The 11898-nt window shown below is 52.8% G+C and overlaps 1 protein-coding gene across 3 annotated transcripts; it reads right to left on the bottom strand.

Annotated features, from left to right (window-relative positions):
• Positions 1 to 1112: 1112 nt before the first annotated feature.
• Positions 1113 to 10950, bottom strand: CDK5RAP3 (CDK5 regulatory subunit associated protein 3). 3 transcript variants are annotated; one of them, XM_061174782.1, is made up of 14 exons: positions 10848 to 10950; positions 10562 to 10607; positions 8297 to 8428; positions 7915 to 8015; positions 7502 to 7550; positions 6679 to 6857; positions 6301 to 6437; positions 5993 to 6137; positions 5499 to 5609; positions 4629 to 4707; positions 3967 to 4055; positions 2444 to 2649; positions 1540 to 1711; positions 1113 to 1449 (listed from the first exon to the last, which is right to left on the bottom strand). In XM_061174782.1, the coding sequence occupies exons 1-14, from the start codon at positions 10851 to 10853 to the stop codon at positions 1384 to 1386; spliced, it is 1518 nt and encodes a 505-aa protein (XP_061030765.1). In that variant the 5' UTR covers positions 10854 to 10950; the 3' UTR covers positions 1113 to 1383. The 3 variants fall into 3 exon arrangements, with proteins under 3 accessions (XP_061030765.1, XP_061030766.1, XP_061030767.1); XM_061174783.1 differs by lacking the exon at positions 10562 to 10607 and having other exon boundaries at positions 10848 to 10944; XM_061174784.1 differs by lacking the exons at positions 7502 to 7550; positions 7915 to 8015; positions 8297 to 8428; positions 10562 to 10607; positions 10848 to 10950 and adding an exon at positions 6940 to 7090.
• Positions 10951 to 11898: the final 948 nt, after the last annotated feature.

The following is an 11898-nucleotide window of genomic DNA, read 5'->3' as shown; positions in this document are numbered from 1 at the left end:
CAGCTACAAGGAGCAGGCCAGAAGGCCAATGGAGCCAGCCGCCGAACAGGTGGGCCAGGAGGTAGTGGACATTCTCTCAGAGAGAAAGGGACTGAGAGACGCAGACAGCGCCCCCCGCCGAGAGCCTTCACAGCAGCTGAGGGCAGGATGCAGCCCGCTCAGGCCCCTCGATGCCCTTCTATTCCAAGGACAGTTTTACCTCGACATTCCACACCAATATTTTTCCATCTTCAATTCCTAGACTTTCAATCCCCCCAAAAGGAGGGAGGTGAACAGGCAAAGATTGGGGGGAAGCGATGGGCTGACATTAATTGATAGGAGAGGCTTCGAGCAGTTCATGCCGCCTTATCTCTCTCTCCTCTGGATAGCGTGTGTCCGCTGGAGTCTGCGGGGTCGGTGATTAATAGGGGCCATCACTCACTGTCCAGGACAGCTGAAAGGCAGCAGGGAGGGGGCGGCCCTCCCCAGAGCTGAGATAACAAGCAGCAGGAATAATGAGTGGTGTCACTCCACTTTTCATTTTGATGGAAAGTCATTACGGGAGTCAACGCCAGCGACAAAGAGCCATGAATCAACTGCTCTGCTATGAAATTAAAATCGAATTGCTGGCCACCCCCAACCCCTAACCCTTCCTAGGAAATGGGGATGGGTAGGTGGCCGGGGAGAAGGGTGCTAGCCTGGGGTGGGCTCTACCCAATCACAGAGCAGCCAGTTATGGGTAGGAAGTGGACAGGCAGCTTGTGAAGGTGACAACTCCTGTCTCCACCTTGTTTATCAGACCCTTCCTCCGCAAACCGCATTTTCCCTCCGGCTAGAGGTAAGCTGTGATTAAAAGGAAAATACAGCTTTGCTGGCTCCAACAAGGCTGCCACTTGACTGCTCCCCTTGGGCTTCTGGCCTGAGTGGGGCAGTCTGGGCCTGGCTATGGAGAGAAAGGGGCCCAGCTGACTCAGCTACCCCAGAGCCCCTTGCTGAACCATTTGTAGATACTAATCGGGCCCCCCCCCACCCCCGCCACCAGAAGCAAAGAGGAAAAGTCCCCAACCTGGCACTCCACAGGATCAAGAACCCCATGCAGCCTCAACCCCAGGCCCGGAGAACGGCACTATCAGTAGTGAAACAAGAGTCTCTTCCTCTTTTATTAAGTCCAACTAGATAATGAGAAAGAGCAGAAGCTGTGGTTTGAGGCTGATGGGTCACAGGACCAATTAAGACAGCTTCTTGCAGAGAGTACAGTGAGTGCCAAGGTAACCATCTGGGTGATGGTTCCATCATGGGGCTTTCCGTCCTCCAGTCAGCCTGGTCTCTGGCTGGGAAGGGCCCCTGGCTGTCCCTCCTCCATCCTGAAGGCTGAGAAGACAGGCAGGAAGAACGGGGAGCATGTCACAGAGAGGTTCCCATCAGGTTCACGGGGCGCCCATTGTACCTTTTGGAAATGTCAGCTTCAATCTGAAAGACAGTGATACAGAGTGGGCAGGAAGCAGAGACAAAGGGACCTCATTCTGCAGAAACTGGGCGGGTTTGCCTTTCCTGTCTCACCAGCTTCTGCAGCTCCTTGGTCTTCTCCAGCAGCAGGTCCAGCTTGGGCTCCAGAGCCGCCTGCTCCCGAAGGGCTTCCTGCTGCTTCTGCAGCATCAGCTCTTTCTTCAAAACCAGCAGCTGGGACTGCTTCAGCTTCTGCTGGAGGAGCTCAGTCACTCGGTCCACATACCTGGGCCGGGCACTCAGGTAAGGGTTCGGTGTCGCTGTGCAACCTGGGTGTCCCCATCCAACTGCTGAGGCTCAGGAAACCAAGTCTCTAATTGACCTCTCAGCCTCCACATCCTTCAATTCTTTCTTGCAAGGAGTACCACTCCCGCTTCCCCATCCTACAGGGGAAGCAGATTCTGCCTGCATATCTCAAACCACCCCATCTTGCCCCAAAGAGAACCGCCATCCCCAGTTGGGATGGTGCAGTTATGGGAGGAAGGGATGAGGTCTAAGGGGTCGTGGAGACGAGGAAACAAGGAGTCAGGGCTGGGGCTTCCCTGGTGGCACAGTGGTTAAGAATCTGCCTGCCAATGCAGGAGACACGGGTTTGAGCCCTGGTCCGGGAAGATCCCACATGCCGCGGGGCAACTAAACCCGTGCACCACAACTACTGAGCCTGCGCTCTAGAGCCCGTGAGCCACAACTACTGAAGCCCACGTGCCTAGAGCCCGTGCTCCGCAACACAAGAAGCCACCGCTATGAGAAGCCCCTGCTTGCTGCCACTAGAGAAAGCCCGTGCGCAGCAATGAAGACCCAACGCAGAAGGAAGGAAGAAAGGAAGGGAGGAAGGGAGGAAGGAAGGAAGGAAGGAAGGAAGAAAATACATGTATAAAAAAAAGAGTCAGGGCTACCTGAGATGGCAGGGCCCTGCAGCATGCCCTTGAACAGCCCAACAACAAGGGGAAAGCCAGACCTTGGTGAGGCCAGGATCATAAACAGGTGTTGCATTCGAAGACTGGTGAGCCGGCCAATCAGATCCTGCAGTGTCGACACCATGGTGACCATCTTTGCTTTGGTCTGGCCCTGCAGGATGGCTGGAGCCAGCTGGAACTGGCTCACGGACAGGATGTCTGCTTCCTCACTCATCTCCACTGCTCTCTGGGACAAGAAGATCTCAAGCTGAGGACAGAAGAGGATTTGGTTCAAACCGAGAAAAGAACTCAGAAGCTAGGCCCTCAGGCTGGTCAAAATGAAGAATAAGGTGAGGGTTAGATTCTGGTTGAGGAGCAGTTATTTCCTCTGAACATTTTTATTGCTAAAACTCACCAACTATAATGTGGGAGTTTGGGGCAGCCTCCACCATCACCCTTCAGTCCCTCATTGCTGTCTCAGGCCTTACCTGGCCCTGGACCCCTCTCCTTCCTCCCAGGCTATGGGGCACATAACTACGATGCAGAGATTCAAAGGGTTCTCTCTGCCCAGTGAAGGTATTTTCTCTCCATGGGAAGAATGAGATTCAGGGAATAGGAATCCATGTTTGAGAAGCCCTGGATTAAGAAAAGGCTGGGAAGAATCTGAGAACCAGCCGCATATCTTGTCACTTTTACTGGACCACAGAAACTTGAACTAGACTGGTGAGGACAAGGCCTTCCATGAGGCCCTCCTCAGCCAGCAGGCCACCGAGAAGTGGACAGACCCAGAGATTAACAAAGACAAGCCCCCCGCTTCCCAGTCCCAGAAAGAAGATCCGAGAACACTGGCTCCTTCCTCTAGGCTGCTGGATACTTTAGCCACAGGGATGATACTAAAGCACAAATGAGAACATGTCGCTCCAAACCTCCAACAGCTTCCCAGTTCCCTCAGAGTAAAAGCCAAATTTCCGACTCCCTTCAGCTCTCTGGGCTCTTCTACTTCCCCCAGCTCCCCTGCTCAGCCACAGTGGCCTCCTTGTTCATCACATTTGCAGGACACCTCCCACCTCAAAGCTTCTGCGTTGCTCCCCTTGCCTGGAAAGCTCTTCTGCCAGATATCAGCATGGCTCTCTCTGCACCCCCTGCAGGTCTTGACTTACTGGTCACCTTGGCAACAAGACCTTCCCTGACCACCAACATAAAACTGCAGCCCTTCCCAGTAACCCCATCTCCCTCCCCAGCTCTCTTTTTCCACATCACTTATGTTAACACCTGACGTACTACATATTTTACTTGTTTGTCTTGTTTCTTGTCTGCCTTCCCCACTAGGATATAAGATCCATGAGGTCAAGGACTTTGATTTGTTCGCTGCTCAGCACCTCAGACAGTGCCAGGGGCTTAGGAAGTACATGATAAACACAGCTGAATGAATGGGGGAGCACCCTAATATGTGAGTCTCTGCTCCAGAACAAGGAAAGTGCTCAGCACCCTTACACAAAAAGGAAGGGTCAAGTAAGGTATCTGGAGCGATGCCGCCTATGCTGGTGCCAGGCCTCCCCCCGCATCACCCAGAGGACAAAGGTACCTCCATAAGCTCATCGATGAACTGATTCCGGGTCTCAGGGTATTCAAGAAGTGTCAGAGCATCTGGGCCCCTAGCAACACCTTTGGGAGCTGCCAGAAAGAAAGAGAAGTGATAAAGTTGCTGAGGACTGGAGAAGACTCTCAGTTTGAGAAGTCCTGGTGGGTTAATACAGACACAGACACTGCACTAAGGCCACTTCCTGTTCCAACCCAAGTGGGAAGGGTTACCCTTTCCCATTTGTCTCAGCCCTAATCAGGCACTAGTGCCAACCCAAGTCTGTGAGGAGGACCACAGAGCTGAGTTCCAAAGAATGGAAAGTTCCTTCGCTCTAGTGGGCGTGAAGTCTCATGCTGCACTGCCCTCTAGTGGCTCAGATCCCTACTCTCAGCTTGTGGGGAGGGGGGGCCAGGTCAGGCCTCAGAGCCTATCAGCCCTCTCGGAACCTCCCCAGAGAACAGCTGACCCACATTCAGTATCCAAAAAGTTGAGAGTTTCTAGATTTAATTTTAAGAACTTCTCTCTATCCGCCTGCACTCACATCATCAAGATTTTGAAAAAACAGGTAAACGTCCGAGAAGCCCAATCTTGGCAGTGTACTTTTTCTTTGCTTCTGGAGACACGGGGGCAGGCTCTGCCAGGGCTGCAGGGAGGGGTGCACTCACCCTGGGTTCCGGCTTCCAGCACGGTGATCTGCAGAGCAGCAGCATCATCTCCCCAGTCTATCTCATCACCCCCAGCTTCCTGGGTGGAGAGTAAAGAACCCCAGCAGTGTTGGGAGAACTTTCCCCAGCAAAGGGAGCCGGAATAAACCAAAGCCCTCAAAAGTTCAATGACGGGGCTTCCCTGGTGGCGCAGTGGTTAAGAATCCGCCTGCCAATGCAGGGGACACGGGTTTGAGCCCTGGTCCGGGAAGATCCCACATGTCGCAGAGCAACTAAGGCCGTGCGCCACAACTACTGAGCCCGTGCGCCACAACTACTGAGACTGCGCTCTAGAGCCCGTGTGCCACAACTACTGAAGCCCGCGCTCCGCAACAAGAGAAGCCAACACAATGAGAAGCCTGCACATTGCAATGAAGAGTAGCCCCCGCTCACCACTAGAGAAAGCCCGCGTGCAGCAACGAAGACCCAACGCAGCCAAAAGTAAATAAATTTAAAAAAAAAAAAAAAAAAAAAAAGAAAATTGCTCTAAAAAAAAAAATAAAAAATTCAATGATGGGCAGTCGGGGGGGAAAAAAAAAAAATTCAATGACGGCACATTGCAGCCCTGATGGAGGTGGCAAAGATGGCACTATGGGCCCATGCACGTAGGTACCACCTGCCTATATCCCCATACCTGCCCCGAACACCGGAAGAAAGAGGTCAAACCTCTGATATGTCACTTTGGCAACTCTGCCCCACACTGGACTACACCTGGTCCAAGAACTATGAACTTCATGTGATGTCTTTAAAGACAGAGACAACACTTTTCTTATCACCAAAGCAGCAATCACAGAAAGTCCTCAGAGAGACGGACCGAGAGGGCATCCTAACCTTTGAGTCCGATTCCAGGGAGATGCCCCAGTCAATTCCAGCAGCCTGGGCAGAGATGCCAGAGTCAGCCCCTTCAGACGCCACCTCCACCCCAAAGTCGCCCCAGTCAATCTGGAAGGAGGAAAAAAGTGTTAGCTCGCAGAAGATGGGTGAATAAAGGGGGCTGCCTTCCCCTAGGCCTCAGCTGCTTCAGTAGGGAGTGCGCTGTTTAAGCATAATGGCCTCCAAGTTCCCAAAGGAGAGCCCATCTTCAGAGAGCTCAGGGGACTGAAGGGGTCCCAGTTCAAAGTTGACCAGCTTGCTGAGCCTCTTCAGAGCTCATCTATTCTCTGGTCTCAAGAAAGCCAGAAAAATAAAGGGGTAGGGCCTTCTGGGCCCTTCCACCTACAGTCTCTCTCACAGGAATACGCCTTTCTTCCCTCTGGACTCTGAATTCAAGTGGGGTGTGGACGGCGTAGGAGGGCAGGAAGCGGCTCTTACTAGGCCTGTCTTACCGCGTCTTCTTCCACCTGCTCAGGGGGCTCCTCGAGGTGCGGCCGCTCCACCACCGAGGGCTCCGTGCCCATCCTCCACTCATACACCGTGCAGTTCCCCCGCGTCTGCACAAACCGTAGCATCGGCAGCACCTGCTCTGTGGGGCTGCAACAGAGCAGGCAGCTGACCCTCCTGCTGCCCACTCATGAGGCCAGCATGGGCCCGGCCTCTCAAATGTCACGTGGGGAAAATACAAGTGGAGAAGAGAGCACCGCTGGGGAAGTAGCTAAACTGTCCCCCCCGCTGGGGAGAAACAGGCCCTCGGTACCTTTCACACACAAACCCCACACAGGCCTGGTACAGGTCGATGGCTTCCCCCAGGGACTGGGCCGCCGCCCCAATCTCAGCCAACTGACTCGGCAGGTCCTTCACCAGGGCCAGCAGTTCTCTTTGGACGTTGTCCCCCTAGAGAGGATCCACGAGGTGGGCTTAGACAGAAGTGGTGGGAAGCAGAGTACAACAGATTAAAGAATACGCCTGAAGATTAGAGACAGGCAAGAAAATGGCCTGAGAAGGGCCCAACCAGGTGGAGAGGGAAGCCCTTCCCAGAAGCAAAGGCGTTGGGCCCAGGAAGACAGACAGAGGCCCCAGTTGTCCGTCCTCCTGCCACGGCAAGTACCCGCCGCTCACCGTGATGCCCGCTCACCGTGATGCCATACTGCTTGCACGAGTGGTAGAACTGCTCCCGCATCTCGGCAGCTCCCGCCTGGCCCTCCTCCTCCTTGCGGCTGTATTCTTGCTGCAGCTGCTGGCACTTGGCGATCTGCTTCTTCAGGGAGGGGATCTCGTAGGTGACGTTCCGAACCAGGAGGCTGGAGAGTTCCACTGAGAAAGAAGGGCCCAGGAAGTTCACCCCAGATCTGCACACCATAAGGCAGGCATGCCCCAAGGACACACACAAACATACCCTAGTCGGGTGGTGAAGAGCACGGGGTTGGCCTCCCAGCTCTTCCCCTTCCTGGCTGTGGAACCTAAGACAGTCATTTAACCTCTCTAATCCAATCCTCAGCTACAAAACAGGAGCAATAATAGTTATCATGAAGATCAAGAGAGAGAATCCATATAAAACACAAGTACGATTCCTTGCATTTAGTAGGTGTTCCGTCAATATTAGCTATTATAATTATTTATACTATTAGAAAACACAACCCAAACTACAGTCAGCCCTTTAGTTACTCCCTCAGGCCCCTGATACAGCTCCCAGGACAACCCGTGCCTCTTGTGCTCAGTGGAGCACAGGGGTGCAGAGGGAGTCGGTCTGCACACACCTGCTTGGCAAATGCCCACGACCTGCCTGGTGGTCGTCCTCCTCCCAACACTCTTCGTGGAATTTATTTTCCCACCTCACAGACATCTACACCCCAGCCTCTTCCCCCAAGTGAACTGTGCCTCCTAGAAGCCCACTGTCTCAGAACTTGGGGAGTGGACCTCCCCATGGACACTGGAACTCCTGGGCTGAGCCACCTTACCTAGGTAGGTGTTGTCCTTCTCATATAGGGCTACAATCTCCTGCCAATCCTAAGAAAAGAAACAGGAAGTGGGCCTGAACAGCACTCAGCAGCCGCTGAGTGCATCCCAGCTCAGTCCCCCAACCGGGGAGGCTCTCCCAGTCTCTGCATCACATCAAACTCCTCGTCCTCCTTCATAATCCTGGCTGGACCACCCACTTTATTTTAAGAGTGTGGTGCCAACAAGCGATCCCCAAAGCAAATGCAAACCCAGGGGTAGGATCTACTTTTGGCATAAACTGTGGGGACGGAGAGAAAGTTGAGGAAATATTACATGTAGGCGTCTCCACTGGATCCTCAGCGAGACCAGACAGGCTCTGACCCTCTGGACTGGAGGTCTCCAGCTGCGTGTTACCACCATCGCCCACACTTGCCTTCATTCGCTGTGAAGAGTACCGGCCAAAAATATTTTTTGTGGAGGCTTCAGTGCCTTTGAGAAGTTCCACAATTCTTAGGCAGTGGAAGTAATGAATGTCTGGAAAGCAAGGAAGAACAAAGACTTTGAGAATTACAGTGTCTTCCCCACCCACTGTGGCCACCACGCATGGCTGACTCACGTATATGCTAGTAACTTTAGCAGGCATAGCTCTCCCCTTCATCATTTTGTGTTGAAAGAAACAAGCATCTATACCCCAAATAAAAACCTCTCTTTCTTTAGGGGTCAGCCCTATGGCTATAGAAAAGGGAGCAGCTCAGCTGATATATACCGCCCCAGGAAAGAGGGGGTGTCCAGTAATGTAGCCCCAAAGCACTCACAGGATCCAGAGAGCAGCTGGGCGATCTCTTGGCTCTCTGGCATGTCCTGGATGGCGGCATTGATCTTCTCTCGGATGTTCAACACCAGACTCTGCCATTTCAGGTTGCAGTGCCTTCTGTCCACCAGCCAGTCTACAGGAGAAACACCCAAATCACAGCATTCCCATTCCCATGGCCAAAATTCCATCACTGATTCAAGTGAAATATGCTAAGGCACTGGCTAAAAGTTGTATTCATATTGGTTAAGGTGTGGGGGTCACGGGAAGATGTGAATGAAGACAGGCCCAAAGGGATGCTTGGGGCTAAACAGACTCCGGCAACCTGACTTCATCCACAGTGTGACTTTTATAAAGTGATTGCCTCAACACAGGGATAAAGTAAAACTTTAAATTGGTCCTGACATCAAAGTGCCAATTTGGACCATATTCTCCATGATGTTTTTGCTTCCACGGATAATTATATCTTTCTTACTGACAGCAGACGCTATTCAACTTCCACTTCCTCAGGGCTGGGATTAACCATGACAATGGAAAATACAAGATGGTTATGCCAAATACCAGATGAATGAACAACTGCAAAGCCCCTACTACCTACAGCGCCCTAAGGACTAGATAACACTGGTCTCTTCTTACCAGTGAAGTACCATCCTGCACACATGAATACCCATGTGACTGACCTCCTGGATTCTGGGCCCAGATCTGTGTTTTTAGTAGAGAGTATAGGTGGATAAGAGCCATGTACATTTCCTCAGTAGGAGAGAGCTAAGAGCTAGACTTTGTGGTCAGATAGTCCTGGCTTCTAATTATCAACTTTCTTGGGCAAGTCTCTCAACCTCTCTGTGCGTCAGTTTCCCTACATGTAAAATGGGGATGATAAAGGTACTGAGTACAAGGGGGAATGAAGGTAAAACACTGAGCGCTGTGTCTGACACATGGCAAGGGCTCAATGAATTGTAGTGATCTTCATTTTCATAACGTCAAGCACATAAAACAGCACCTTGTATAGAATAAACCTTCAATAAATGGTTGTCGTTTTATTGGTCCTTTTCATGACATCAAGAGTGTACGTGTGCTGAAGAGCTGAGAAAAATCTGCAATGAAACTAAAGAAGCTCCACTAAGTGGCCACCTTGCCCTTGTTAATAAATCTGCCAGCTGGTCAAACACTGAGGGCCCACATTAGTTATCAGTTATATTCCCTCCACTGTAGTCCTCTAAAATCTTCAGAAAGAAAAATTCTGTAGATGTCACAGTAGTAGAAGCAAAGAGATGAGGCAAACAGATGTCATCTTAATGACAAACCAGCATCAAACAATTAATCCAGGGCTTCCCTGGTGGCGCAGTGGTTAAGAATCTGCCTGCCAATGCAGGGGACACGGGTTCGAGCCCTGGTCCGGGAAGATCCCACATGCCGTGGAGCAACTAAGCCCGTGCACCACAACTACTGAGCCTGCACTCTAGAGCCCGTGAGCCACAACTACTGAGCCCACGTGCCACAACTACTGAGCCCACGTGCCACAACTACTGTAGCCCGCGCACGTAGAGCCCGTGTTCCGCAACAAGAGAAGCCCGCGCACCATAACGAGTAGCCCCCACAGGCCGCAACTAGAGAAAGCCCACGCGCAGCAACGAAGACCCAACGCAGCCAAAAATAAATAAATACATTTATATATATATATAAACAAACCCAAGAGCTGTGCGTGGCCCTGGAGGGGTCAGAATGAAGAGGTCCTTCCCTGGCTCTGAACTGGGGAGGAGGTATATAGATCAGATACAGATGGCAGGGAGATGGCCTGGCCACGAAAAGGTTTTTCTTTCCAACTGGATCTATGTCCCTCTTCCTCCTAAAATCAAGGGGAGATGGAACCTTTTTTTTTTTTAAAAAAAGGGTTTTTTTCGGCATAATACAAAAAGCATAGATACTGGAACCTGACAGACTTAGGTTCTGCCTAACTTCAGATCTGCCATTCAGTAGCTGACCATCTTTAAGGTAAGCCCTCACCCTCTCTGTGCCTGAAAGATATGATTGACAACACATGTTATAAATGTTAAAGTAGAAAACACAGGTCAAGTACAGACTCTATGTCTGTTTCCTTCCCGCTCCTCTTAGCGGGGCAATCCGGCCACAGACGGGCGCATAGAACAGGGCGAGTGGTCAGCGCCTCAACAGGGGCCTTGGGATGTCGGGGCTCCATCTGTTGGTGACAAGGGGCAAAGGGGCCAGGCCTCCCCCTGACAGCTGGCTGAGCGGAGGTGCCCCCTCCTACCGAGCAGTTTGCTGGTCTGGATGTCGATGGGCACGTGCTGATGGTCCTGGCGGGAAACACGGCGGGGAACGGGGCGTGAGTCCTGGGTGCGAACAAGCCACTCGCGCGCTCATTTCACCGACCCAACCGCCACCCTGCGGGGCCAGCACGACGGGCCGGGGAGGGCCGCGCGCCGGAGGGAGCCCGGGAAGCAGGTCAGGGACGGGCGGGCTGAACTCAGTTCAGGGGTCTCAACCCAGCCCCTCACCTCCCCAGCCCCTCACCTCCCCAGCTACTGTCCCCCCACCTGCATCTTTCCTCCACTTCCGCTTCTGGCCGCCGACCCAGGCCCGCCCCGCCTACCACTAATCCAGTGCTGGTGTGGCTGAGCCTCAGTTTAGGTCTCCTCCGGCCACGTCACCGCCTTCCTCAGAGCCAATCGGGGCGCGCGCTCCACCCGGGCTTCAAGCCCCACCCACCCCGGGGCTCCGAGTGGCTGAGCCCGGGAAGGGCGGGAGAAGAGGAGACAGCCAATGGGAGGCGCGAGGCGGGCTCACGGCCGTGGAGGGGCGGGGGCGCCAGGAAAGGGCTGCAGTGGCGACGCGATTGCGGCAGGCGGCGCCCAAGAGCCGATCCCGGCCGCTTCCGGCCAGGCAGGAGTAGAGCCCTCTGCCCAAGGATTAACGCGTCTGCGGACAAGGTCCTAGCGCCGCCCTGAAGAACCTGGAGGTCGTTAGAAATGCCTTCTCTCTCCTTGCCTTGCTTTACCGTCGATCGATCGATCGTAGTTTGAAGGTCTCTTGTGACACTTGTCACACATTGCCTTCTCAGTTTATGTAATAGACAAGTGTTGAACACCTGCTATGTGTTGTGTGATTAGGGCAGGGATCGGGAGGGAGGAGGGTCAAGGGAGGCGTCCCAAAGATAACACCTAAACTGAGTGTTAAAAGAAGAGCGGCAGAAAGAGGGTGATGTGGGAGGGGTGTTCTGGGTGGAGGAGACTGTACAAAATTTTGCAGGCCACAAACTGCAAGGGGGTGCAGGGAAAAACAGCCAGGCAGGACTAGCAAAATAATTGGGAGGGTCCAGTGCAAAATTAAAATGCCCTTGTTAAAAAATATGAACTGCAGAGGTCTCACACGCATGAAGCCGGCCCTGCAGGCAGGCCAGCCTCTGTGCCGTGAAAGGTTTGAGGCACAACAGACTGTAGAGGTGGAAGGGTAGTATCGTATCATATCATCTCACGAAGGAACTTGGACTTCACCCCTGCAGACAGAGGGGAACCATTGGAGGGTTTTAAGGGTTTGAGCCTTGAGACAGGAGAGACCTGTACAGATTGACTGCAAAGAAGATGGATT

Source organism: Eubalaena glacialis, chromosome 19, assembly GCF_028564815.1.
Source record: "Eubalaena glacialis isolate mEubGla1 chromosome 19, mEubGla1.1.hap2.+ XY, whole genome shotgun sequence".
NCBI classification, from domain to species: Eukaryota; Metazoa; Chordata; class Mammalia; order Artiodactyla; family Balaenidae; genus Eubalaena; species Eubalaena glacialis.
The sequence above is the reverse complement of the archived record's forward strand: the minus strand, read 5'-3'. Positions and strand labels throughout refer to the sequence as shown.

What these genes read in the sequence shown, in the direction of transcription:
- CDK5RAP3 (XM_061174782.1), bottom strand. An exon ending in ACTCTTCACAGCGAATGAAG is followed by an intron (nt 7,551 to 7,914) that starts GCAAGTGTGGGC and finishes TTCTTTTCTTAG; the next exon opens with GATTGGCAGGAGATTGTAGC. An exon ending in CCCTGGAATCGGACTCAAAG is followed by an intron (nt 4,708 to 5,498) that starts GTTAGGATGCCC and finishes CTCTCCACCCAG; the next exon opens with GAAGCTGGGGGTGATGAGAT.